At 48.4% G+C, this 27,870-nt stretch overlaps 3 protein-coding genes and 1 pseudogene across 3 annotated transcripts; 2 read left to right on the top strand and 2 right to left on the bottom strand.

Annotated features, from left to right (window-relative positions):
* The first annotated feature begins 445 nt into the window (after nucleotides 1-445).
* On the top strand, nucleotides 446-5,395 carry LOC136528314 (barley B recombinant-like protein D). Its single transcript, XM_066521260.1, has 3 exons — nucleotides 446-716; nucleotides 2,960-3,082; nucleotides 4,125-5,395. The coding sequence occupies exons 2-3, from the start codon at nucleotides 3,014-3,016 to the stop codon at nucleotides 5,046-5,048; spliced, it is 993 nt and encodes a 330-aa protein (XP_066377357.1). The 5' UTR covers nucleotides 446-716; nucleotides 2,960-3,013; the 3' UTR covers nucleotides 5,049-5,395.
* Nucleotides 5,396-6,456: 1,061 nt separating this feature from the next.
* LOC136529123 (peptidyl-prolyl cis-trans isomerase CYP18-1) lies at nucleotides 6,457-7,613 on the bottom strand. Its single transcript, XM_066522192.1, has 3 exons — nucleotides 7,480-7,613; nucleotides 7,133-7,369; nucleotides 6,457-7,000 (listed from the first exon to the last, which is right to left on the bottom strand). The coding sequence occupies exons 1-3, from the start codon at nucleotides 7,480-7,482 to the stop codon at nucleotides 6,758-6,760; spliced, it is 483 nt and encodes a 160-aa protein (XP_066378289.1). The 5' UTR covers nucleotides 7,483-7,613; the 3' UTR covers nucleotides 6,457-6,757.
* Nucleotides 7,614-15,308: 7,695 nt separating this feature from the next.
* Nucleotides 15,309-20,527, top strand: LOC136525528 (uncharacterized; annotated as a pseudogene).
* Nucleotides 20,528-21,643: 1,116 nt separating this feature from the next.
* LOC136528440 (1-aminocyclopropane-1-carboxylate synthase 6-like) lies at nucleotides 21,644-25,224 on the bottom strand. Its single transcript, XM_066521401.1, has 4 exons — nucleotides 24,616-25,224; nucleotides 24,321-24,473; nucleotides 23,144-23,304; nucleotides 21,644-23,052 (listed from the first exon to the last, which is right to left on the bottom strand). The coding sequence occupies exons 1-4, from the start codon at nucleotides 25,099-25,101 to the stop codon at nucleotides 22,155-22,157; spliced, it is 1,698 nt and encodes a 565-aa protein (XP_066377498.1). The 5' UTR covers nucleotides 25,102-25,224; the 3' UTR covers nucleotides 21,644-22,154.
* Between the last annotated feature and the right edge of the window lie 2,646 nt (nucleotides 25,225-27,870).

The following is a 27,870-nucleotide window of genomic DNA, read 5'->3' as shown; positions in this document are numbered from 1 at the left end:
CACGCACGTCGTACTTTGCTATTCACGCACGTCGTACTGCATGCTCGGCGCCAGCATCTACGGCGCCGAGCTCGGCGTCAGAGTGACTGGCGCCGAGCTTCCTTCCATGTAAGTTTGCCTCAGCCCAGGGGCTCGGCGCCAGGGACGCTGGCGCCGAGCTCGGCGTCAGCATCGGTGGCGCCGAGGTAAGGTCCATTTTCTGAATTCTTTCCGTCAGGGATCTATTTGTGAGAAACTTTCGAAAAAATGCTAAAAAGTAAAAAATTCGGGCGCACCGTTGTGAGACTGGCAAACGCAGGGTGCGTTCCACATCTCCCTCCTCTCCCCGTCTACCTCTGACCAGTGGGCCATCCCGTCCCCACGCACTGACGCACCATTTCCTCCGACTCTACACGGACCGCAAGTTCGCACTGCACTCCCCACGGCTGCTCCCGCAACCCCCACACCAGCCAAAAAAAAAAAAGACCAGAGAGAACGAGAGAGAGAGGACAAGAGAGAGCGAGAGAGAGAGGACAAGACAGAGAAAGGCAGCTGCAGCAGGCCAGCAGCTACCCCGGAGCCTCGCCTCAGATCCACGGCCGCTTCCCCCACTTGTGCTCGCTCGCTCGCCGGCGGCGGACTGCCGGAGCGCCGGGGCCGGTAGGCCGGTCGCCCGCGCCCGCGCCCGCCCGTCCTTCGGAAGCGTCTGTGCAAGGGAGGACAACGCTGCTGACAGTGTGCGTAACCGCCCCCCCCTCCCCCCTCTCCAACCCATGACTGATTGATGATTGATTCGTTTACCAGCAGCGATTTCCCACCAGTTTCCTCCGCGTCGCGCGGGGGAGGCCGCATTGGATTAGCCGCGGCTGCGCTCCCGGGACTCGCTCCCACCGAACCCCCCGCGGCGTTTGGGCTGATTAGGGTGATCTAGGGTTTAGCGCCTCATCTGATTCGTGTCTGTGCGGTTCCCGCCCCGTTTCTAGTGCGGCCTCCTGGCCCGATTTGAGGAGGGAGAGGATGGGGCCGGTTGAGCTGCTCCTCGTATGTGATGTGATGCCCCTGAGGTGTGAGTGTGACTGTGTGAGTGAGGTGCATGTGGGGGGTTTTGCACGGTGAAGTGGCAGCAGGACAGTAGTGCTGCTGGTACCGTTGGAGTTGGTGGTAGGATGGGGATTTGGTGCTCGAGTAGTGCGAGCTAGCACCGCTGCAGCTCCCGGTGCCATGCTAGGTTGTTGATCCCAAAGGTGTTCGGTTAGTGTAGTATTAGTATGAGCATTGACTGATTTGAGGTTTGACTGTCTGGTAGGGTTGTCGGTTCCCGCGTTGAGCCACCTGTCAAAGGTTCAACGCAGATGGAGATTGTGTGCCGCTGCTTTGTCGGGAGATCTTGCGGTGTTTTAGGACTGTGACGTTCAGATTCAGAGTCATGCAATTAATACTTCCGCAGACAGCCGTTGTTCGCGAGTTCATTGCTTTTAAACTTGGCGAATTCTCTCCTAATAATGATTACGGATAGGCAAGTTTATCGGTTTCGCTTTGTTGGCGTGTGTTTAGTTAGCCTGCATGCCATTAGTCTGAGTGTACGCTTGCCATACGTGGCTGGTGCATGCATGAATTGCATTTGGAATGTTACCGCAGTCCATAAAGCCAGTTGCTGTTGCGATAGGATTTGCAAAAAGCTTCAACGCCTTTCGGTTACTCTTGTTTACTCAGCTCTGTCAGCTATGTCGTGGACATGGGGTGCGATCTACTTAGCCACTGGAATTCCTGGTGATCATTTGGAACAAAAACCCTTGGTAGACATTGCATGCTGTTTTACTGTCGGGACTTGGGAGTATGCATTACATGCATTTATTCATGCCTCCTGTCACGAATTGTATGCAACTGATGTTAGGTACTAGCATATTTTGCTGCTAAACTTTTATGACCATCCAGATTGAGATCATGTTTCAGTTAATAGAGCTTTTAATGCAGTGCATATTAATTCCAAACATGTTTGGATAGTATTGTATGAGCATTGGCTGATTAGGCGATTGATTGTCTGGTAGGGCTATCAGGCCCCGCGTTGAACCATCTGTAAAAGGTTGAAAAGCGCATGGTGATTGTTTGCCATTGCTTCAGCTGGAGCGTTTTCTGTGCTTTAGACCTGTGAAAGATCAGGTTCAGCCTCGTGCCTATAATACTTCCTCAGACAGCCGTTGTTCACAAGTTAATGGCTTTGTTAGCAGGTGTTTGGTTAACGTGCATGCCATTAGTCTGAGTGTACACTTGCCATATGTGACCGGTGCATGCATGCGTTTGTTGTACTGTGTAAAACCAGTTGCTTTTGGGGTAGGTTGTAAGAAGCTTCAATGTCTTTTAGGGGAAGACACTACATTTAATTCTCTTGTTTACTCAGCTTTGTCGAGGATATGGCGTGTGAGCTATTGGAATTCCTGGTGACCATTTGGAACAAGCCCTTGTAGATATTGCATGCTATTTTACTGTTGTGGGGAGTACACCATGCATTTGTTCATGCCTCCTGTCACAAAGAGTATACAACTGATGTTAGGGACTAGTATATTTTGCTGCAATTTTTTTGGCGACAATCCAGATTGAGCTCATGTTTCGGTTAATAGAGTTCTCGATCCGTAGTCAATCCATAGCTCTCTTCTAATGTTTTGTAGTCATAACTCAATAATTAACATGATTTAAATGTTTTCATATCATACCATACCCCTGGTGGTAGGTGGACCTGGATCCATACACGTGTAGTTTCTTGTTTGTCCATATCCCAGTTTTGCTCCTTCTGTTGTCACAAATTTCCTTTTTTGAACTTGCTGCCATTGAGGTAATGTGTTATTTATTCCTTTGTGCATTTCATCTCTTCCCTGTTCCAGATTGGCAGATTGCTATGGAGCTATAAACTTGCAACATCTAGCTAGGTTTTTGTTTGGCAAACTTTTTTTTGGTCGTTGATTTTGTTCCTTGCGTTTTGCAGGTGATCCACTGATGTCATAGCTGCCCTATTTTCCGGCTGCAAGCAGATGCGATAATGGACAACCTTGGGCATAGAGAAAATGGCAGGCAAAGGCCTGACCAATATAAAGCGCTTCATACTCAGGTTTGTGTAGTTCGTCATCTAGAATTCTTATGCAGCGTTTCATATTTAAAGTTGTTACTTCGACATATGAAAGACAGACTAAACGTGGCCTAGGACATCTATTCAACTGTTATCACCACTGGATGTTTTGGTGCTTTGAAGCTTGATTTTTAAGGATGTGTGTCCCAAACATTTCTATGAATATCCAAAAAGCTTAAATGCCTTTTCTGCACCAAAAGCATACGATTCCAGCTTTATTTGATAGCTTAAAGCCTGATTATACTAAGACGGAGAAAGATAAAGACTAGTCTACCAGTTGTTCATCTTGACTGACCTAATGGCTGAACTGCTCATAGGTTACAATTTCTACATGGGGAAGGAGGTTATGATGGTGCTTTTTTTTTTTTTTGAGGAAAGTTATGATTGTGCATTTTTATTGCTCTTTCTGTACAGGTAGTTATAGGCTCAGAGTTCTTATGAGAAAGAGGTTACATCTGGGCCAATATATCCAATCAGTTCTGCCATTTCTGTGTTGATCATATCTGCTATGTTGTTTTGCAACTTAATGTGTCAAAACGCATTTGCTGTTCCTCATTTTGGAATGAATTATTAGAGACGCAATCATGCAACTGCCTGTACCTTAATGTTGCTGGAGGGAAGTCGGAACTTACAAACACCTCATTCATTTTCTCCCAGTCATCTAGATTAAACTTGTCTAGTAGTAACTTCTTTCTGCCGGACATGCTTCAGTGCCTTTGGCTTCTCTCGTTGGGAGTGCCTTTATCATGAGCCCTGTTTATTGTATCAACGAGTACTCAACCTCGATAGTGTAAATTTAATATAATCTAAATTTTGAAGTTATTCTGTGACAAGCAATATTACTGTTGTTTGCTGTTATAAAATATTTGGTTTCTTGTGCTATATAACTTTATAGCAAGCGGTGTGGAAATTTGTGTTAAATTTCAGCATAGATGACTATTGGTAGCCTGCTAGCTATTTTTGTTTAATGCAAGTATATTTTTCCTAAAGACAATGGACTTATAATTTATTTTCTGTGTTTCAGTGGATGATGCCTCAAAGGCAGCTAAAAGACCATCATAGTATGAATCTCCTGGCACTGATGAATGAGAAGGACAGTGCCATCCGAGAAAGAGACCATGCTCTTGCTGAGAAGAAAGCTGCTATAGCTGAGCGAGATATGGCATTCGCTCAGCGGGATGATGCGATGGCTGAGCGGAATGCTGCAATTGTGGAGAGGGACAATGCCCTTGCTGCACTTGAACTTGCCCGTACAAATGGGTTTAATATGAATAATGGGAATGGATTTCACCAAGGACCTCCTCTCAATGGAACAAAGAACATCCACCACCATGACCAGCTATCTCATGTCCAAACATCCCCACTGCAGCTGGCCGATTCTCCATATGACCATGTCAGGGAGATGCACATATCAGAAGCATACCCTATCACAACAGCTCCCGGAAGCATCGGGAAGGCTAAGAAGCCAAGGAAGAGTAATTCTCAAGCTTCTCCATTGAAGAGGCCATCAGGTGTACTCCGCAAAACCAAGAAAGCAATTGGTGATTGGAAGAATGGGGGGATGACTGGTGTAGCAGGAGATTCAGCCCGTGCTTCTGTGATGAAGAATGAGTGGAAGGACCAAGACCTTGGCCTGAACCAGGTCGCGTTCGATGAGTCAACCATGCCTGCACCTGCCTGTTCATGCACAGGGGAGCTCCATCAGTGCTACAAATGGGGCAATGGTGGGTGGCAGTCATCTTGCTGCACCACGAACATGTCCATGTACCCACTCCCAGTGATGCCCAACAGGCGCCACGCTCGCATGGGGGGAAGGAAGATGAGCGGCGGTGCGTTCACAAAGCTGCTCAGCCGGCTGGCAGCAGAAGGCCATGATCTCTCGATTCCGGTGGACCTCAAGGACCACTGGGCCAAGCATGGCACAAACAGGTACATCACCATCCGGTAGGCCCCAGCGGCCAACGCTGCTGTATCCGCCATTCAAGCTGGAAGGGGGAGATCATACAAGTGCCGCTTCTCCTGCATCCCTGAAAGCCTCACTTGTTCCATGTTCTGTAATGTCATTGGTTTGTAGCGGATGGAGGTAGAGTTTTGCGTTCAGGAAATCACAGCGCGGTAGGTTCCCCCTTTCTTTTTGCTGGACTGATAAACTGTGCTCGCGAGGCTGGAACGCCGCAGTCCGCGAGAATTGAAGTGTAATTGTAACTCTCAAGAATTCGTCGTGAGATAGCTGTACAGTTTGACATCTGATTCGACTGGTGGTAGTGGAATGCCTACTATATATAATTAGCTTCAGGATCATGGCCTTCGTTCCAGACAGGCACATTTTTTGGTGGCTCTGCTGAATTATTAGCAGAACTGACGATCTGTAGTCTTTATTAGGATGCAAGTCTGAAAATGCTCCAGGAGTGAGAACAGTAAAGACCAGCGCGAGTCTGAAAATGGTAAACACCGGCACTCACATTCAGGTAGGTCATAGGTCAGGTCTATGCTCAGAGCTCAGAAGAAAAACCAAGACAACCCTCTCCGTCCCCAAAGAAATACTATTCTCGTTTTCCAGAAGTAAAACAATTTAACTAGATCTATAAGAAATACTAAATGAATAAATATCATTAGATTAATTATGAAATATCTTCATAATAAACATATTTAGAAACATTTGGATTGACAATATTTTCTATCTGCCTGGTCCAACGGCGTGTTCGCTGGTTGGTTTCTGGGCTGGTTTGGACTGGCTGGTGCTGGTTTATTGTGAGAGTAAAACACTGTTGGCTGATTGAATAAGCCTGGCTGAAACCAACAAACGAACATGGTGCAAACTTAATAAAATTTGGCTTATTTCAAACCTAGAATTACAATTTTTATTTTTTTGGAACAGAGGGAGCACTAGGATTAGCTCCATTTAAGCCCCTTTGGAACTGCGAGAGAAGCTGCAGATGGGAGAAGCCATTTTCTTCAATGAAAAGGGTGAAGCCGCCTACTCCCTCCGTCCCGTATTATCTGTCGTTGGGATACATGTGCGAAGACCAAGGCAAACCTACAAAAACAGTACAGATGACAGCTCTCTGTTTCAGCAGAAAAACAATAAACAACGCGAGCTCCTGGACGAACGAGTGGATGAAAACAGTGGGAGGTGGGATGCCTGATCGGGTGACAGGAATGTTGCAGGCTAGACGAAGGTGTGATGCCCATCTACAGTCTCCTAGACGACAGTTAATTCGGAACATACTACTGTCGCTAGAACGACAGATAATACGGGACGGAGGTAGTATAGGTTATAGGTTGCTTCTCTGGCTTCTTAGACGAAACCGTTTGAAAAAAAAACTGCCAAACATGTCCGGTTAAGATTTTGATGATTCCGAAGCAAAAAACAGGCAAAACAAATCTAGCCAATACCCAAAAGGTTACATGTCACAGCATCAGTCAGTAAATTAGACAGCTACAGATTGATGTTTCAAAATCGAAGTGTCCTCGCGAAATTACTCTCCTCATCCGGATTTCACAAGGCAGTTACATGCCGTTGCATTTGCAGTGGAAAGCAATGTTGATGACATGCAACCTGCAACCAGGCAGGTCTAACCATGAACAGATCCTGGTGGATGAGCCAGCCAGGACAGGAGCAAGTGGAGGGCAAAGCAAGGCAGTAGTAGTTCCAGTTCAGAGGGCGAGCGGGTTGGCGTGGATGGTGACGCGGTTGAGCCTGATCTCGGCGAGCGGCCTGTCCCCGGGGCCGGTCTGCGCCTTCTCCATGAGGTCGAGCACCTCGAACCCGTGGATGACCTTGGCGAAGACGGTGTAGTGGCCGTTGAGGTGCGGCTGCTTGGCGTAGGTGATGAAGAACTGGCTGCCGTTGGTGTTGGGCCCGCTGTTGGCCATCGACATGATCCCCCGCGCGTTGTGCTGCCCACCAAACCAATTTCAGTATTCATTCAGTAAGCGAGGGCGACGGCGAGGGTTCAACTCGCTCGTCGTCAGAGGATAAATCAATCGAGAAACAAAGCAAGCAATCGAGAAGCCAACCAAATCACTAACCTTGAGGGACTCCCTGAACTCGTCGGCGAACTTGGTGCCCCAGATGGAGGTGCCGCCCTTGCCGGTGCCGGTGGGGTCGCCGCCCTGGATCATGAAGCCCTTGATGTTGCGGTGGAAGACCGTGCCATCGTAGTAGCCGCTGGCGCAGAGGGCCAGGAAGTTCTCCGCCGTGCGGGGCACCTGGTCGCAGAACACCTCGCACTTGATGTCCCCCAAGTTCGTGTGTAGCGTCACCGACTGCCACAGCCACAACCGTCCATCCATCCGTCAGTTCGTCGATTCAAGGAGTCAGCACGGGATACGATAGGATAGAATAGCATACAGATCGAGCGGGAGAGAAGGCTCACCATGGCGCCGCGCGGAGCGTGGCAGGAGGCGCGGAGAAGGCCGGTAAGGGGGAGGCGGCGGGTTTAGGAGGCGGCGAGCCGGCGAGGCAGGCTACGGGTGAAATTGTGGCTATGCTGTGCAAGGGCCGGAGAAGCGACGAATCTGGTGGTGTCTGGAAGAAGGCGACCTGGGCCGTGTTGGGCTCATGGGTTTGTTGGGTCACACTATGTATGGGCCGGCTGGAATTCCTTTGCTTCCCAGTCCAGCCGCCTCGAGGTCAAAGCGTCAAACGCTGGCTGTTCAAAGAAGGGGGTCCCGACCCCTCCGGGCCAGCCAGCGTTGCGCAGCGGGATGGCGGGCAAGCAGGACTCTTGGTCGCTTATTCCTCCGCACTGGCCTATGTGGTCTTGTTGCTCTGTAAATGAGGCACCATAGCTCATGGTCACAACGTGTTCGACAAAATGCTCACTGCCTGTTTGGCAAGTGGCATGACATGAGCCAGAGGCAGCCACGGGCCTCGAACGAAAGGTATACGAAGTGTTGCATATTTGCAGGCAAACGATAGGCATATGCACCAGGCATCATTGCATCAACAACAATATAACATGATTTTTGCGTGGCAAACAGGAAACAGCATTGCCATGCCAGGCCCGCGCGCTTCTTGCTTGCAGTTGTGAAGGAGCCGGGCGAGCGAAGGCAGGCTTGTTCCTCAAGGCAACATCATCGTATGCGGATGTTCCCACATTTGCCAGGCTCAGAGCAGCAAGTAGCTGTGGAAAGTGGAATTGTAGTTCCGGCACCCATGGCAGCCGCGACACCTTCAATTGCTGCCCTACTGTTACATACTTACATCAGCCGTGCTTGGTGCTCCCAGTGGCCGTCCATTGTGTGGCAAAAGGGCAGTCAAGAATCAGGTGGGCAGGGCACAGAGCCAACATTTCTTTGGCCTCTTACCAAAGCAAAGAATATGTGCTTTCCTTCAACATGCACCTTCCAGATTTAGTGCCCATCAAATCTGCTGAATGCCACATTGCACTGTACTGTGTTGTAAGCAGACTTGCCCCCTTCTCCATCCATCTTATTCTCTAGCGTGGACTAACTACTTTGGAGAAGCCATAGACAGGGCACGAGTCATGGGGATCAAGAACACCACAACTCTTGTCCAGAGCTGGGGCAGCACTCAAGGCCGTCTAGTGCGTGTGGAAGTTCTCGTCCTCTTCAGCACCTTCTGTTAGATTGATCTCTTGACCAATAAGCCCAACGGCCTATTGGGCCTTGGTCTCGCGCCCTGATCGGGGGTGCCCAACCCTACATGGTTGGTGGGCCCCCGTCGCACTGCGCTATATATAAAGAGGTGGGGGGCCGGCGGCTCAAAGCACGAGGTTCGCCGTGAGCCGCAAACTCCACCGACAAACCCTAATTCCGATCTAAGAGGGCGCGCAGCCAGCGACGGGAAGCTCCGCTGATCCTCGCCGTCGTCACTGCTACGCCCGACCGCACTGCATCGACGTCCGTGCAACCTCTACTTCACCCGTCGCAGCCCGTGTGCTGCCTCCATCACCGAAGCTGATATGGCCAGCTCCACGACTCCCTCCGAGGGCTCAGGTTAAACTCCACCACCTCTCTCCTCGTCTCTCCGTTCTTTCTTCTATGTTCATCCCGTATTCAAAGGAACGAACCCTAGATCTACTGCTAGAGATCCTAAGTAAAGTTAACAATGGTACCAGAGCCTTCTAGCACGTAGATCTAGATAGGGGTAGAGAAAGAATGAGATCACGATTTCGGATCGGATCTGAAAGAACCCTAACCCTAATCGACCGCTCGGTGACTGACTGAGAAAAAGAAAGAACCGATTTCAAATCGGGGAAAAGTAAACAGTGGCCGTCTCAACCCTAACCCTAACCCTAATCGTCAAATCGGGCTCAAATCCGAACAAATGAATCAAAGAAAGGGGAAGAGGGTGGCTCGGTCACCTCGCCGTCGAGCACGCCGGCGCGCGGGGGAAAAGGAAAGGAAAGGAACCGATTTCAAATCGGAAAACCAAACCCTAACCCCAAAAAGGAAGCCTACCTGGGCTTTTACCCACCGCCGGCAGCATCGCCACCGCGCGGATAGGAGACCACGGCGTCGCTCCCGAACGGCGCGCGGGACAGGGCCGAGATCCGCACTGCACCTCGCCAAGCGGTCACGGCAACAGGGCACCACCATGCGGCCCCTCGACGGCGGCGTGCTCAGCCTCGGGCGAGCACGCACGCCGGCGAGAGGGCGCTGGACGGTGCCACCCTTCTTCTCCCTTGGCCACTGAGGACGGCTGCTGCTGCGGGTCTCTCCGAGCTGCGCTGCGGGGTGAGAGAGAAGGAGAGGGAGAGAATGAACCTAGGGTTCAGGGAGCGACGGCGTTCGCTGGTTTTGATCCAGCGACATTGAAGGCCAACCGTCCGATCGGAGCGAGTGGCTGAGATTAATTGGGCCAGCGCCGCAGCCCAGGCGGGAAAGGGTGCGCGGCCGAATTCCCGGCCCAGGCCCAGGTTGCGGCCTGGGCGCGGGGGAGCGCTGGAGCGCGCGGCTGGGCCGCAAGCCGCTGGGCCGGGTGTGCTGGCTGGCGCGCGCGCGAGAGAACAGGCCATGGGCCGAATTTTGGTGGGCCGCGCGTGTGCTGGCTGGGCCGAAATGGCCAGATAAATAGTAAAGTAACAGTTTTTGTTTTTCTTATTTTCCAGAAAACAGTTTGATCAATTTGAATTGATTTTTTATGATAATTTACTGTACAAAATTTATCTAACGATATTTTTTGTTCAGTAAATAGTAAATTTGCTTCTGGAAAATAGGAAAAAGATTATTAAATGTTAAAGTTTCCGCTGCGTATTTAAAGATGTAATTTTCGTTATTAAATTCGAACCAACGGGAGAATTTAATTTTGAAAATGGATATGTTTTAAATTGATTATAATATTGTTGTTATTCTGACCAACGTTGATTAATGGTAATATTATAATGTTTTTGTTATACATTAATTCTATTTCTGTCCAACGGTGATGTAGAATTAGTGTAGAAAATAATTGTATGTTTTAATTTTGACCAACGTTAAATTAAGGCATGCAATTATTGTTGTTATTTCTGTTCTCACCCTATTTGAATTATGTTTTTAGGAGGATACAACTTGATGAGTTGTATCAAAGAGATCCCCACTCTAAAAGGTGATAACTATATTGAGTGGAAGAAAAAGATAGACCTAGCCTTTATCCTCGCTGAGGTGGACTGGGTTGTCACCACACCGTGCCCCAAAGAACCCGTGGCACCGGTGAGGGAGACAGATGAGACTGATACTGCATGGCAGAACAGAGAGCGGGATTTTGCTCCCGTAAAGATGTCCTATGACCTTGAGCATAGGAAATGGGTCACTACCAACAAGAAGTGTTTGGCAGTGATAAAGAACACGATTGAGCCTGTCATTGTGGGCTCAATTCCAGACTGTGACACGGTCACAGAGTACCTAGATAGAATAAAGAGTCAGTTCACTGGCTCTTCAAAGACATATGCAACCCAGCTGATCAAGCAGCTGGTTACAGAAAGGTACTCTGGTGGCGGCAGTGGCATTAGAGAGCACATACTGAGAATGAGCAATCTGGCATCTAAGCTCAAACCAATAGATTTGGCACTCAAGGATGAGTTCCTTATTCATTTGATTTTTGCTTCTTTGCCTAAAGAATTTGACACATTTGTTGTTAATTACAACATACAGCCTGAAAAATGGGATTTAGAAAAGCTCATTGCCATGTGTGTGCAGGAGGAGGAAAGAATAAAAGTTTCACAAGGTGGTTCTGTCAACTACCTAAAAGATAAGAAAAAGAACTATAATAACAGCTCTTCCTCCAAATCATCTGGAAAAGGTCCCATGCAACAGTCTCAAAACCAGCAATTCCCAGTGGCTAAAGACCAGTGTCTCCACTGCAAGAAGATGGGGCATTATAAAAAGAATTGTCCTGATTTCTTAAAGATGATAATGAAGAATAAAGGTGAGAACATTATTACGTTCGTAAATGAATCCTTGTATGTAAAGTTTTCAAAATCTACTTGGTGGATTGATTCAGGTGCAACTATTCATGTTGCTAATTCATTATAGGGATTCCGTTCGATGAGAACTTTGCAAAGAAGCGAAAGTTTCATTAAAGTCGCAAATGGAGAACAAGCAGATGTTGAGGCCGTTGGTGATCTTCCGTTAGAGCTTGCTGATGGCTTCATAATTATTCTTAGAGATGTTCTTTATGTACCTTCTTTGCAAAGAAATTTGATTACTGTATCAAAGTTGGACCATGATGGTTATGATTGCCATTTTGGAAATGGCAAATGTCAGATATTGTTTAATAATAAATGTATTGGTCTTGCCTTCCGACAAGATGAGCTTTATTTGTTATCACTTCGTGAAAATGTGAATTCCGTATGTGATGTGAATAAAAATGTATCCTCATCGAACAATGGAAACAGAAAACGAAAGAGAGCTCAAGATGCGTTGTCGAAATTATGGCACTATCGTTTAGGCCATATTTCGAGGGGGAAAATAGAAAGACTAGTTAAGAATGATATTCTTCCTCCATTAGAGCTCTCAGAGTTAGAACAATGTAGAGATTGCATAAAAGGAAAGTATGTAAAGAAAATTAAGAAAGATGCCAAACAAAGCGTAGGAATTCTACAGATTATTCATACAGACATATGTGGTTCTTTTTCCTGTGAAAAGTGTGGATGGTTATGATTCATTCATAACATTCACAGACGATTACTCTCGGTTTGGCTACATTTATCTAATTAAAGAAAGAACAGAAGCGTTGGATAAATTTAAAATATTTAAAGCAGAAGTTGAAAATCAGCATGATTTAAAGATTAAGATAGTCAGGTCTGACCGTGGAGGAGAGTACTACGGTCGGCATACCCCATATGGACAAGTTCCTGGACCTTTTGCAAGGTTCTTACAGGAGAATGGTATAGTCGCCCAGTATTCAACACCGGACGAACCTCAGCAGAATGGAGTAGCTGAAAGGCGTAACCGTACCCTGATGGATATGGTGCGTAGTATGATAAGTTACTCCACTTTACCCACGAGTCTGTGGATGGAGGCGTTAAAAACCGCCATTCATATTCTCAATAGAGTACCAAGTAAGTCGGTGCCCAAAACACCGTATGAGTTGTGGACAGGAAGAGTACCCTCACTTAACCACTTGCGTGTGTGGGGGAGCCCTGCTGAGGCTAAAGTTTTTAACCCAAACATTGGGAAGCTAGATCCCAAAACAGTGAGTTGTCATTTCATTGGCTACCCAGAAAAGTCAAAAGGTTTTCGTTTCTACTGTCCTAACAGACATACGAAGTTTGTGGAAACGAGACACGCTGTCTTCCTAGAGGATGAAATGATAAGGGGGAGCATGGTAGCTTGAGAAATTGACCTTGAAGAGAAGCGGGTGTATGCACCCGCTCCGATCATTCATGAGCCATTTTTCTCACTACCTGCTGTTGCTGCACCTACAGTATAAGACACTGTGGTGCCAGCACCTGTTGTTATCCCGCCTGTGGCAACAATGAATGATGATGAGGAACCTGTGCCTCAGGATCCTATAGAACCTATTGCCACACATGAGGGGGAGCAACAACAGCCTCAAACAGAAAATGTGCCAATTGAGGAGGCCCCTAGAAGGTCTCAAAGAGTTAGAAAATCAGCTATTCCTACTGATTATGAAGTGTACAACACTGAAGAATTTCAAATTGAGGATGATCCCACCTCATTTGAAGAAGCAATGAAAAGTGATCATTCATCAAAGTGGCTTGAGGCCATGGAAGATGAGATGAGATCAATGAATGCAAATAAAGTTTGGGATTTGGAGATAATTCCTAAAGGAGCCAAAACAGTAGGCTGTAAATGGGTCTACAAAACAAAACTTGACTCTCAAGGGAATATAGAGAGATATAAAGCCCGACTTGTGGCAAAAGGCTTTACACAAAGAGAATGGATTGATTACAATGAGACCTTTTCTCCAGTCTCATGTAAGGATTCCTTCAGAATCATAATGGCATTAGTGGCACATTACGATTTAGAATTACATCAGATGGATGTAAAGACGGCATTTCTCAACGGAGACTTAGAGGAAAATATTTACATGGCACAACCGAAAGGTTTTGTCATAGAAGGAAAAGAACGTTTGGGATGCCGCCTAAAGAAATCCATTTATGGATTAAAACAAGCTTCAAGACAGTGGTACTTGAAGTTTGATCAGACAATAAAGAATTTTGGGTTTAAAGATAATGTTGAGGACAATTGTGTCTACGCAAAGTTTAAGACTGGGAAGTTTATCTTCCTTGTCCTGTATGTGGATGATATCTTACTCGCTAGTAGTGATGTCAGTCTACTACTGGAAACAAAGAAGTTTTTGTCCTCAAAGTTTGATATGAAAGATCTTAGTGAAGCTTCGTTCGTTCTAGGGATCGAGATTCACCGAGATAGAAGTAAAGGGGTATTAGGACTGTCACAAAAGACATACATAGAAAAAGTCTTAAAGAAATTCAGTATGCACAAATGTAGTCCCTCACCTGCTCCTATAGTCAAGGGCGACAGATATGGGGATTTTCAATGCCCCAGGAACCAATATGAGATCGATCAAATGAAAGTGGTTCCATATGCTTTAGCTGTCGGAAGCTTGCAATATGCTCAAGTGTGTACGCGCCCTGACTTGGCATTTGTTACCGGGTTACTTGGCAGATTCCAGAGCAATCCTGGAATAGAACACTGGAAATTGGTAAAGAAAGTCTTACGTTATTTGCAAGGAACGAAAGGCCTCATGATGACGTATAGAAGATCTGATTCACTCTATATAGTGAGATATTCAGATTCTGATTATGCGGGAGATAATAGAAAATCCACGTCTGGATATGTGTTTACTCTCGCAGGGGGAGCTATTTCATGAAAAAGCTTAAAGCAAACCGTCACTACATCGTTCACAATGTATGCCGAGTTTGTAGCATGTTATGAGGCAACGGGGCAGGTGAACTGGCTAAAGAAGTTCATACCCGGTTTGAAGGTGGTTGACGACATCAATAGACCACTGAAGTTATACTGCGATAATAATCCAGCAGTACAGTATGCTCACAACAATAGGTCAAGTGGTGCTGCCAAACACATTGACATAAAGTATTATGTTGTGAAGGATAAAGTCCGGGATCAAATGATAAGTCTTGAGCATATAAGTACCGAAAAGATGTTCGCGGATCCGCTTACAAAAGGCTTACCACCCAACGTGTTCAGAGAACATGTAGCCGGCATGGGTTTAAGGGAAAGCCTATGACTCCTGGACTATAAAGGGCCCAAAAGTCAAAGTAACTATTTCAGATCAGAGACGTGCATTGTAGCTGTTAAATCTATCGGCGATTGACCGTGACGATGAACATGCTCTATGCATCATCTGTGAAGAAATGAGTAAGGATAAAGGATTGAAGTTTAAAGTTTAAAGATAAAAGTAATAGTGAGATCAAGGGGGGAGAATGTTAGATTGATCTCCTGACCAATAGCCCAACGGCCTATTGGGCCTTGGTCTCGCGCCCTGATCGGGGGCGCCCAACCCTACATGGTTGGTGGGCCCCCGTCGCACTGCGCTATATAAAGAGGTGGGGGCCGGCGGCTCAAGCACGAGGTTCGCCGTGAGCCGCAAACCCACCGACAAACCCTAGACCGATCTAAGAGGGCGCGCAGCCAGCGACGGGAAAGCTCCGCTGATCCTCGGTCGTGCTACGCGACCGCACTGCATCGACGTCCGTGCAACCTCTACTTCACCCGTCCGCTGCCCGTGTGCTGCCTCCATACCGAAGCTGATATGGCCAGCTCCACGACTCCCTCCGAGAGCTCAGGTTTAAACTCCACACCTTCTCCTCGTCTCTTCGTTCTTTCTTCTATGTTCATCCCGTATTCAAAGGAACGAACCCTAGATCTACTGCTAGAGATCCTAAGTAAAGTTAACACCTTCATCTGGATCCTCATCCAGTTGTTTGGCTCATGGAGGCGGTGGTATAGCCATGCCTTCTTCCACTTCTTCGTGTGGGCGGTGTACACTCTCTTCACCGTGCTGGGCCCTTACACCATCGGATTGTTGCAGGATGGTCCCTTCCGCGACCAGACATTCGTCCTTTGGGCAACCATTCTCCTCTTCATCCAAGTGAGTGCTGACTCCCTCTCAGTCTACAGCATCAATGACATTGAGCAGAGGAAGAGGGTGCTTGTGCAGCACGTGTTACAGATCATTCTCGTGCTATGGCTGATTCTGAACTGCAAAGGTCGAAACAGAAGCTACGCTGCAACCATCTGGATCATCTGGATTCAGAGCATCATTCTGGCATACAGGAATGCTGGGACTCTGAGCAACAGGAGCAAGAAAGGAGGTTTGCTGAAGCAGTCTAAAGTGGTTGCTGACTACATGATGAGCATGAGCAAATAGCTCAGGACGACGTCACTCCGAATCCTTTTTTTCTCGATCGGACCTTGAGGCCCGTCACTCCAAATCCTAAAACCATGCAGGGGTATAGGTACATATTCCACGGCGAAGAAGAAGTAGCTTCCCTGCTTCCCACCGCACCTGAATATAGAGTTGTATTAGAAGAGGTGGCCGGAAAATGCACCACCATTGATTCCGTGTGGCGATGGATCGAGAGCCAGAGTGGTTATACCATGGAAGGCTATGGACATAATGAAAGACGTCACACTTTCTTTCACATTATTTAAATTGTTGAAGCGAAGATTGTGTGGATACCTGGATTGGTGAAGCTGGCCTCACCAGGACATTAGATTTCGTGCTTCACGGGCTCATCTCTGAGGAAGGCAACTATGATCGTGCTTTTGGAGTTATAGAGACAGAGTTGGCATTCCTATATGATTTCCTCTAAACAAGGTTCGATACAAAGATTGTTTATTATAAGGCCTGGACACTCTATTTAGTTGTAACAGATGTTACTGTTTGGAATTGTATCTCTGGGGCATTTAGCAGGCACTATCATCGTAGTAATTTGGAACAGAGAATTCATAAAACCGATGTTACTCACTGGTTAACCATTGTGCTGCTTGCCATTGTGCCACTGTTGTTCTACGTATACGGCTATGACAGTAGGTGGAGCATGCTGCACGCTCTCCAGGACAAAACTAGGGTATGGAAGGTTGCTATTTCTGATGTAAAACTTCAAGCAGAAAGGTCCTGGCAGAGAACGCTTGGACAGTACTCACTGTTACTCAACATTGACTACCACCCGTGGAATTTGCTACCGCTGCTGTCACTGGGTTTTGTCGACGCAACAAGAGAAGGGCAGAAGGCTGGGAAAAAGATCGAGCTGACAGAGGAAGTCATCGTGCGTGTCCTTTCTGGGTTCAAAGAGAGCAACGGGCAGTTACAAGATGGGCAGTCAGCTCTAGCCAGAAATCAGCTGGGAAGCCACTTCTCAAGTTCTCATGGACTTGCGTTCTGTCCACACATATCCACAAGATTCTCGTATGACACATTGGGACAACCATTGCTATGGATAGTCCCCAGGATCCCCTCACTGGCAGCGACGACTACCATGTCGCCAAGACCCTGTCAAACTACTGTGCCTACCTGGTAGCTTTTGTTCCGGACATGCTGCCTGGCCATGGCTATGACACCCAACGCATCTTCGACGCCATGGTCATGGAAGCTCGGGGAAGCCTCACTGGGTGTGATACTGTGAGCAGCAGATGCGAGAAGCTGATGATGATGGTCCTGCCGAGCAACAACAGCTGCAAACATCCTGGAGCTTGGGGGCAAGCTGGGGAGAGAGCTCAGAGGTGTGGTTCCAGAGGCGCGGAGATGGAAGGTGCTTGCTGACTTCTGGACTGACTTCGTACTCTTCCTCGCGCCGTCAAGCAATGCTGACATCCATGCCGAGAAGCTTGCCGCCGGCGGGGAGTTCATGACCCACCTCTGGGCACTGCTCACACATGCCAGCATCCTGGAGCGTCCCTCTAACGCTGACGGCGTGGGAGGTAATCATGGTAACCCTGCACATGATTCTCCTGTCTGAGTAATTAGAGCAGGTCTGAAGGATATTGCTTCGGCCTCTGCTGGAGTAGCTGATCTATTATGAATGTTTGCTCGTCATATTTGAAGTTCATTTAGGTACAGGCTGAATCTTGTTTTCGCATGTCCTCGTGTAACATAGCAGTGTGCCTTATTCTTCTGCTTCCTTTTCTTTTCTTTTCTTTCTTTTGTTGTGGAAAGCAGTGTGCTATTTGTGCAAGAATAAAGCAATTGTTGCTGTCTGATGTACTTTTATGTGGTTCCTCAGCCGAAGATGCATCCAATTCGTTGTCATGAATTGTTGTTACTGTTAACTGGCTGGACAAGAGTTTGTTGTGGAATACAGCAGTTGAACAAATACCTTGTTTTGCCACAGCTGTTGCACTAATACCTGATTGCCAGAGTTTTGGTGGACGTCTGGAGGCCTGAGGATGCAGTCCTCATCACCAAGAGTTGAATGTCTGTCAGCACATCCACAAGGTTCGTGTGCAGCGTCACCGACTGCCACAGCCACAGCCATCCATCCATCCGTCCATCGATTCAGTCAGTACTGGATACGATAGGATAGTATGGCATACAGATCGAGCGGAAGAGCGAGGGGACGGGAGAGAAGGCTCGCCATGGCGCCGGACGGAGCGTGGGAGGAGGCGCGGAGAAGGCCGGCGAGCCGGTGAGGCAGGCGGCGGGTGCTTCTGTGTTTCGTGCTGTGCTCGGGCCGGAGAGCGGGAAGGCGTAGACGAATCTGCTGGAGCCTGCTACAAGGCGGCGTGGGCCGTGTTGGGTCGTAGGTTGTTGGGCCACAGTATGGGCCTGGAAAGCCCTTTGCCTGCCTCGCGGTTGGGTCAAACGCTTTCAGTTCGTCGTCAGTTCGACCTTGCGGCAGCCAGGCCACCGCTCCGCTCCACGCACCGGCCGCCCGCCGCTCCAAGCGCGCTCTGTCGGCGCAGACTTCTCATGCCCCGCGGCCCTGCCAGCAGTAGCCGCGTCCCCGATGGAGCCTCCCACGTACCGCCGCACGCCCGCACAACGCCATGGCGCCGAGCCAACGTTGCGCGTGCTCGCCGCGCGGACCGCGTGCGTCGCCGCAGCAGCGGAGGAAGCGAGGCGGGATGGCGGGCAAGCAGGACATGCTGCGCTTCGTCGCTGGCTCCTCCGCGCTTGCTTATTATACTGACAGTGGAGATCAACGCCGTCATCACGAAATCTAAACAGGCACAGCTCATGCTCGCAACGTGTTTGACAAAATGCTGGTCGCGCCTGTTCGACAAGGTTCCTTTCCCACTACAGTCTACGGCGTGAGATAAAGCCAGAGAGAGGCTGGCACATGCGAAGCTCAACAAATGTGACCAATTCACCGTGATCAGCAAGTGACAAGTGCTTGGGGCCGTCAGTGGCTCAACTAGCAGCCGCTTCACCAGGTGATGCTGGCCTACTGCTGCTGTTCAGTCCGTTTGCCATCATGCACTGGTGAGTATAGATCAAACCAACACGTGTATGTATATGAGAAATGTTGCAAGATCAGATTTGAAGTCAAAATGCCATATGCATCATTTTGATTGTTGTGCCTCTGCTTCAATTCAGGAAGCTGCGAGCGAGCTGCGCATACTGCCTAGCAGGAATCGGGTCTACAGCGAGCATGAGATGACGGAATTTATCCTAGGGAGGACAGACCATTGATTCATATGGGCAACTCTTAGTCTTAGGCGGGTTCCAGCTCACATGGTTCCATTCAATCTTTGTCCACCAGGTTCGTGGTGTTACTGAACAGAGCACACACACACCATTTTTTATGATCCTTGTGTTGGTTTTAGTGTGAGGGAGCAAGAAATGCATTTGGTCAGGGAGCATGTAGCGCATGGCCCTTCATATAACGATGGAACATCACTTAAAATATCTATCCACTTCAATAGCTGATTTACCTTGCATAGCAATCTACGTATGGTTTTGTATGTGTTCACAGTAATAACTATGCATCATCCATACATTTTTTTGTGGAAAACGTTGTATATCTTCTATTTGAACCTCGTCTTGCTCTGCTGGACTGGTCTTCGCCTGCTCTTTGTTTGTTTATTTATTATTGTTTATTTTATAGTTTAACCAATGTTTATTAGCTTGATTTCTTTGCTACCATGTCTCCAAGACCCTGTCGAACTACTGCGCCTACCTGGTAGCTTTTGTTCCGGACATGCTGCCTGGCCATGGCTATGACACCCAACGCATTTTCGATGCCGTGGTCATGGAAGCTCGGGGACGCCTCACTGGATGTGATACTATGAGCAGCAGATGTGAGAAGCTGATGACGATGGACCTGCCGAGCAACCGCAGATGCAACATCCTGGAGCTAGGGGGCAGGCTGGGGAGAGAGCTCAGAAGTGAGGTTTTAGAGGCACTTAGATGGAAGGTTCTGGCTGATTTCTGGGCCGACTTCATACTCTTCCTCGCGCCATCAAGCAATGTCGACATCCACGCCGAGATGCTCGCCGCCGGCGGGGAGTTCATTACCCACCTCTGGGCATTGCTCACACATGCCGGCATTCTGGTGTGCCCCTCTAATGCCGACGGCGTGGTAGGTAATCATGGTACCCCTGCACATGATTCTCCTGTTTGAGTAATCAAAGCATTCTGGTCTGAAGGATACTGCTTCGGCCTCTGCTGGAGTAACTGATCTATTATGAATGTTTGTTCGTCAGATTTGAAGTTCTTTTGGGTACAGGGTGAATCTTGTTTTCACATGCCCTAGTGTAAGAGCATCTCAAGAGTTTGTCAAATTTTACTTGGCAAATCTTGTGATTTGCCAACTCCCAAAATTATATGTCAAGTAAAAAAATAATCCATCTCCAAGAGTTTGGCATTTTTGACTTGGTAAAATAAAAAAACCCGTTAACAAAACGAAGAGGCCCGCTAAGCGAATGAAGAGCCCCGCTAAGCGAACGAAGAGCCCCGCTAAGAAACGAAGAGCCCCGGATGCCAAGCCGTATACGCGCGCCTATATTTGCGTGCGCGGAGGAAAGATTTGCCAAGTTGCTATTGATTCCAAGTTGTTTTGCCAAACTGTTGGAGGCTATTTTTTCTTGTTTTGCCAAAATTATATGGATGCAAGTTGAGATAGCAAACTCTTGGAGATGCTCTAACATAGCAGTGTGCCTTTTTCTTCTGCTTCCTTTTCTTTTCTTTTCTTTCTTTCTTTCGTTTGTTGCGGAAAGCAGGGTGCTATTTGTGTAAGAAAATAAAGCCATTGTTGTTGTCTGATGTACTTTTATATGTGGTTCCTCAGCCGAAGATGAATTCCCCAATTCGTTGTCATGAATTGTTGTTACTGATAATTGGCTGGACAAAAGTCTGTGGTGGTATACAGCAGTTGCACAAATACCTTGTTTGACTACAGTTGTTGCACTAATACCGGATTACCCGAGTTTTGGTGGACATCTGGAGGCCTGAGGATGCAGTCCTCATTACCAAGAGTTGAATTTCTGTCAGCACATCTGCTAGCAGTGGGTTAAGAATCAGGTATTTTGCCTAGACAACTATCTGTATGTTCTGAGCAGTGCTGCTCTTTTAAATCAATCTGCAGGCGAAGGATTTGGGAACTACGACAATTAGATCGTGACGGCAATCACCAGGGGCTCCTTTGAACTCCTAAAAAAATGTATGTCGATATACAAATCAGATTTCAAGGTCAAATATCTGTCAGAAAACATATGCTAATGATGACATTATGAGACTCCAACAAAGAGGGATAGAGTCTTCTCTGCAGTATCGTGGAGGATCTGCTTGAAATCATGGTGTAGGGGAGCTAGCTACCAAACGAGAGCTAAAGCTTCTACCTAGTTATGCTTTACAGTAGGCCCTGTACATACGCTATAATTTTTCATTTTGTTATGTTAATGTCTCATTTCATCATCTCAGAAAGACATTTCTTTTGTTTCCTCCCCAGTTACTAAGCACAAAATCATTTTGACAAAATGACATCAGGATGCCAGGGGCATTTTTGTCAACCGGCAAGCAAACTACAGGGAAATGATGCAAAACATGATGACTGCATATTCACTCCACAACCACAGTAGATGTCTCCCCCACAGAATTCTTCTCATTTCTCCGACCCTCCATTGACCGACTTGTTCTGTTCAAATGAACCCCAACAAAAATAAATTACTTTTAGTGACAACGTCTGAACAGCGTCCAAAACCCTGGCACATGCAGGAACCATTGCTTTACACAACCTGAACCTGAACACTAGCTTATGTAACCAAAGAACAAAAAAAAAGGAAGAATAAAAAAGAAAAGGAGAACATGGTCGGATCTGGATAAGATCAGCTCAGCACATCAGCCTCATCACCAGATGGGCAATTCTTCTTCTGAATCACTAACAGTGCTACAAAGGAAGCAAGTGAGACCAACAGGATATAACCATCCAGAGTGCTGCGGCATCATGGCTCATATGAAACAGCAGACAGCTGACCAGCATGAACAAGTTTCCCAAATCCCATTCATCCTTCCACCAGCCCAGGGGCTTCCAGCAATTGTTGCGCACCTGTAGCAAGAAGCCGCTGAATATCTATGAACTAAAATAAATGGATTGTCCAACATTTTCCTGAGTGCCCCTGCAATCCACTGTGGAGCACCTGGCGAGATATGGTTATTTCAATACCGCAGGGGGTTCGGAGAAACTACTCTAGCGTTTCCACGGTTTGATCTGTGGCTATCTGTGACCCTCCTCAGCCTTTCCACCAAGACAGGAATGTCCTCTTCACTCAATGCTGTGAAGCAACACCTGAACCATCCAGGCTCAATGCAATGGCAAGAAGAACCTGGGGTGACATTGACCTTTGCTTCCTCCAACAGCCTGTCCCAGAGCTTGCGCTCTCCTTTCTCACTGTAAGATCGGATGTACCTGCTCATGTCTGCCCAGCAATAGAACCCGCCGCTGCTCTTGAAGCATTCGATCCCAACTTGTTTCAAAGCATCAGCAAACAGAAGGTACATTTTCCGGAGCCTCTCTCTGTTAACCTTTATGTATTCTGAAATGAATTTTTCGTCTGAAAGCATCGAAACAAGCAAACGTTGTGTTGGACTTGAGACAGATGAAAATCGAGCAATCTTAGCAGCAGCTGATACAATGTGTTCATTGTAGGAATATATCACTCCAACTCGAAACCCAGCAAGAGATAGGTCTTTTGAGAGCCCATATATGATATGAACCCTGCCTTTATCAAAGTCCTCTAGTTCATCCACAACATCTGCCACGCTGACAAACTTGTCACTTCCATATGTTGAACCAGCAAATATTTCATCAGAAATTAAGTGTATGTTCTTCTCTGCAGCAAACACTAGAAGGTCATGCAGTATTTCCCTTGGCACAATGCCTCCTGTTGGGTTGGAAGGGTTAGATATGAGAACCCCACGAACTCTTACTCCTCGCTTTTTTGCCTGTTTGTAAGCTATTTCAAGAGCAGTGATACTGATGTTAAAGTTATCAGTGCTGCGACAAGGAACAGGTATCAACTCAACACCAGTTCGCCATTTTATGTCCCTATCCCAACTGCAGAAACAAAATGATGAAGTCAGTTTGTCACTTTAAAATCAAAATTCATGCATAGAATGTATCAACAGAGCAAGAGAGACAAAATTACCCCGGGTAGTAAGGTGATGGCACAAGAAATGCATTTCCTGGATCAGCAATACAGAAACTCAGTATTTCCATTGCAGGAGTTGCCCCAGATGTAATCACCATTTGAGATGGATCAAAGGATACTGATCCATGCATGATTTGCCTCATGAATCCAGCAAGAGCCTGAAAGAGAAATTGAGTTCATATTTGGAAATTACCACACCATAAGATAATACAAATTGGCATTCATGCAAGTTCAGCACTAAACCGCACATGTACTGGTTCCAGTTTTCCATGAAGCGTTCACAGAACAGGTCAATTAGTTCCCTGAAGGATCCAACTGGAATTAAGTTCACTAGATAAAAATGAGAAAAAATGGAGAATAAGCTAAAAGGGAAATATAAATGGTTCCAATACAGTAAGCGGAATCATATTGACCAGCCTCAGTTGGGAAGTACGTAGGTGTTTTTAGCAGCATAGCACGCAACATTAGACAATTTCATATGAAGCAGAATAATACAATGTAAAATCTCACGTCAAAAGCAGTGGAAGCCACAGAACATGCAACTAGGACGCTTCAAATATTCACAGCTATAGGAACTAGCTCATCAAAACGAAAAGGTCTACTAAAGGAGATTCAAGATTTGACAACTGGTGCAATTCCAGCCACCGTGGATCCATAAGCCTAGAATGGTGACTCTTTGTCGTATCTGCTTCAGATAACACATATATGGCTAGGAAAAATCAGGAGGACGAAGAAACAAACAAAATTACACGATATTATGAGAGTTAAGTACAATAATACCCCACCTCGGGTTTAGATGCTGACTTCAGTTGTTTGGTTTTTCAGCAATTCAATTATTAACCGATACTGTTATCTGAAAAAGTGCCAATACTACAGACACTGCTTGCAAAAGAGGAAAGAAACAATCCATCATGCTACTATGAATGAAGCAGTATGGCATCGTAAGTTGCGAAGAAGATCGGCAGTTTTTTTTCATGGTCGATGGAACCGAGGCGCCGGCAGCACAGCAATATTTTACCACACAACACACATGGAACGCTTGTATGTTGCAGATATAATAAAATCACAGAATAGTTTCAAAAAAAAAATCACAGAATAGGGGATGGATGCTTTATGGACGGAGGAACACACACAAAAAAGGAAAGGTGAATCAGAGCGGAATCCGTTAGCCTACCATCTTCAAGGCAAGTATCCCGTCGTAGGGCTGGTAGGTTGCGAGCCCCCTGATGGTGAGGTCCCTGACCTCCTCCCTGGCTCCCGCGAGGCCGTCCAGCATCGCCGCCCCCGCGTGCTCCTTCATCCACCGGCCCACCAAATCCAGCGACAGCTGCACGCGCGAGCGCGCGGGGTCAGGTAATCCATGCATCCATCAGTACATCTGTACAGATTCACCAAACGCAGGAACGAGAGAGGGAGAGAGAGAGAGAGAAAAGGAAACTGATAACAAATATTCATGAGACGATCCGCACGTGGTTCTCGGCGAGGCCGAGGTTGATGACGCCGCCGGGGTTGGACGCGGGGTGGTACAGGTCATCGGCGCAGCGCCGAAGGCCGGCGTAGTAGAGCGAGTCCTCGTCCCCGGCCCGCACGACGGCGCCGCGCGCGGAGAGCGACGGCAGCGCGGCGCCGCGCGGCGTGAGGAGGCCCCGCGAGTGGGAGCGGTGGATCGAGGAGGCGTTGGCGTTGGAGGCCGGCGCGGGCGGGGAGCCCGGCGCCGGCGCGGGGCGGTTGCGCTTGATGTAGAGCTGGAAGAAGTAGAAGAGCGCGCAGGGGATGAGGGAGCCGAGCACCAGGCCGCCCCGGCCCTGCACCACCCCCTGCAGCGGCACCACGATGCGCATCCCGCCGTCGGCGCGCGGCCGCCGGTCGCGTGACGGCGACGTCGGCGGCGGCTTCCTCCTCCTCGTCGTCGCGCGTGATGTCGCGGGGCCGTCGTCGTCGCCGTCGTCTCTCATGGGCGCGGCGTCGTCGTGGTGAGGGGAGCGCGGCGGCTCCGGGGCGGCAGCATAGGCCGGCGGTGCGGTAAGATGGAGGCGGGATTGGGTTGGCGCGGGCGGGCGGGCGGGGGATTTGGGAGTTTGGGGGCTAACTGGCGTGGGGCTGGGTGGTGGTGGTGGCCGAGGACGGACGGACGGAGGCAACGGGGAGAAGGAGTGGGGGGACACGCCGGGTTTGGCGTCTTGCTTGCCGCTTCTGACGGCCCGCGGCCGCGGTGATATTTAATTTTTTACCATTAAAACGAACTTATCTTTGCTCATATATATTTATCATCGAGAAAGAGCATCTCATATATTCTTATCATTTTCGTTGACGTGGCATGCCAACTCGACCTGATAGTATAGATCGATCATGGAAAATAATATTTTTGCACCTTGTATCTCTATCCCTTCCTCGCTCGAGCTTCGGCCATGGCCGACGATAGGGTCCATGGTGGCGGCTGACAGGACATAGGGAAAGTTGGGGGGTGAGGCAGCCGGGGCCACGGGCTGTAGGTCTACAGCCGCGCCCGACGCCGGCGACGAACATGGCGGCACCTGGAGCACGCACAGGAGCACGGCCTCCTCGGCGCTGGCGACGAACAAGGCGGCCCCGTGCCTCCTCATGCTCGTGCTCCTCTGCTTCCTCGTCGGTGGAGGACGCGTATCCCCGGCCACAGACGAGCTGCACCACGTCTCTTCGTGCGCGGTCGCTGTCGGTACCGGCGAGCCAGCTTCCCCTGCGGGCGATGAACATGGTGGCACCTCGCCGGACCTAGGAGCTCACGCGGCCAAAAGGGGAGGAGCCGGACCTCGGGCGTGCCGCCGGGGATGGGGGAGCAGCGACCGAAAGGGGAGGAGCTGGACCTCGCGCGGACGACCATGGGGGAGGCACGCCGGGGATGGGGACGCACGCGCGATTGAGCCCGCGCCCGCGGCAAAGCCCACGCGCGGCGGATCTCGTGCCTGCGTTCGCCATCGGAGCAGCGCTGCTAGCTGGGGTGGTGCGAAGACCTCGCGCTCGCCGGCTTCATCTGCTGCTGCTCACGTCTGGGAGGGAGGAGGAGGCGGAGCTGAGAGGCGTGTAGGCCGGGATGTATCTTTACCAAGCGATGAGGATGAGACGGACGAAGAAGAAATAGATGAGGGATAACAAAGTCATTTCGCATCCCACAGACATGCTGGCTTCCCTACGTGTCCTGCCACGTATGCAAAAATGGCTTAAAGTTATGAATTCTTCTCTCTCGATGGTAAATATGTAGGAGCAATTTTAAAAGTGCTATCTGAAGAGGCGACATCCGTTATAATGGTAAAAAGTTAAATATCCCGCCGCCGTGTGGTGTGGTAGTGGTGGGGTGAAATGGGAAGGGAGCCCGCCTGTCCCGTCTCCCGTGATCCCATCCCGTTGATTTGGGCGAAGCGCAAAACGGAAGGAAGCAGCAGCTCGTAGAGTGGATTTTTCACATCCTCTTTGTGGCCGCAAGGGCTATCCTCGCCATACAAGGAGACATGGCATCAAGATTAGCGCTGGGTAAGAAACGAGAAATAAGTCATGCTACCACTGCCGCGCACCGGTCCACCGTATCGCGTTAGGGTCTAGCTGAAATTCCACGGCACTCCATGGCCGCGCTCAACAGCGCACCGCCCCGGCTGCTGTGGAGCTCCATCGAGATCCTACCGTGCCCACGGCGACCACTTTCTTCCCCTACCCGTCCTGTCGCCATGACCATGGGCGCCCTTACCTCAACCCCGCTCGACCGCCCCCTTCGCCACCCCACGTCACCCGAGAAGAAATGGCGACGGTGATGTGTTATGGAAAATATCAGTGAGGGGCCAGAGGTTGAAGATGAGGGTAGTCTGGACATTTTCTGCACCTTCTCTCTCCTAAAATATGAGAAATGATTAAAATAATCGGTGCGGTGTGTCTGGAAAAACCCACAAACTTACAATGTCTTTGGACAAATTCTCCATGTGGTGGTGTATTCTAGCCAATTACACGTTTTTCTAGTGTCCCACAGCAAAATTTTCCTATAAATAAAACCATCTAGGCATCCATATATTTCGCCGCTAGATCAAAACAACACTTGGCCAATATTTTTTTAATGTTACTCATTCAACTAATAGTTAGCTCGCAAAATTAGCAATGAACAAATATATTACCTACCTATGAGTACCTATTAGGTATTTTAGGTGCAAGTGGGTCTAAAGAGACTCCTACACTCGTCCACTATCTCGCGGTCATTTCTCTGGAAAATCCCACGACGAACTCGGAGCCTTGTGCCCTGAAATCCTAAAACACGAAGAACTAGAACTGGCACTCTATTTTAAGACCGTTCAATTCAATTATAGGATTTGTGGTCATCAAAGAGAAAAAAGAAAGAAAGAAAAGTCTTCTTCAAACATCTCTATAATGGTGATTTTTTGCCGGTTTCGGCGCGCTCGATATTATCTAGGAAGCGAAGTACTCCAAGTTACTAGTACCTCGATTCTTCCATTCAGAGAAGCGAAGTGCTCCAAGTTACGGCAGTGCTTCTGAAGTTACTTTAACCAGGAAAGGCCGAGTGTGCGCCGTGCTGCCTTGCCTCGGCCGCCAACGCCAAGTGAGGTCGCCGTTTAACGTGCACTGTGACTGTGACACGCCACGCGACAGCGAGCAGCGGGGCCAAAAACAAAAAGCCATCGAACTCTCAGCACCATCGGAACGGACGAACAAGGAATCTCCCCCTTCCCTGCTCCTGCGGCCGAGGA

This window comes from Miscanthus floridulus, chromosome 19 (assembly GCF_019320115.1).
Source record: "Miscanthus floridulus cultivar M001 chromosome 19, ASM1932011v1, whole genome shotgun sequence".
Taxonomy (NCBI): domain Eukaryota; kingdom Viridiplantae; phylum Streptophyta; class Magnoliopsida; order Poales; family Poaceae; genus Miscanthus; species Miscanthus floridulus.
The sequence above is the reverse complement of the archived record's forward strand: the minus strand, read 5'-3'. Positions and strand labels throughout refer to the sequence as shown.

Bases quoted from the DNA above. Each gene is read 5' to 3' on its own strand.
- LOC136528314 (XM_066521260.1), top strand. From the start codon at position 3,014: ATGGACAACCTTGGGCATAGAGAAAATGGCAGGCAAAGGCCTGACCAA. The intron at 3,083-4,124 runs GTTTGTGTAGTT...TCTGTGTTTCAG, and splicing joins ATAAAGCGCTTCATACTCAG to TGGATGATGCCTCAAAGGCA.
- LOC136529123 (XM_066522192.1), bottom strand. The intron at 7,001-7,132 runs GTTAGTGATTTG...TTTGGTGGGCAG, and splicing joins AGTTCAGGGAGTCCCTCAAG to CACAACGCGCGGGGGATCAT.
- LOC136528440 (XM_066521401.1), bottom strand. From the start codon at position 25,101: ATGAGAGACGACGGCGACGACGACGGCCCCGCGACATCACGCGCGACG. The intron at 24,474-24,615 runs GTGCGGATCGTC...TCGCGCGTGCAG, and splicing joins TCGGCCTCGCCGAGAACCAC to CTGTCGCTGGATTTGGTGGG. The intron at 23,053-23,143 runs GTAATTTTGTCT...TTGTTTCTGCAG, and splicing joins CCATCACCTTACTACCCGGG to TTGGGATAGGGACATAAAAT.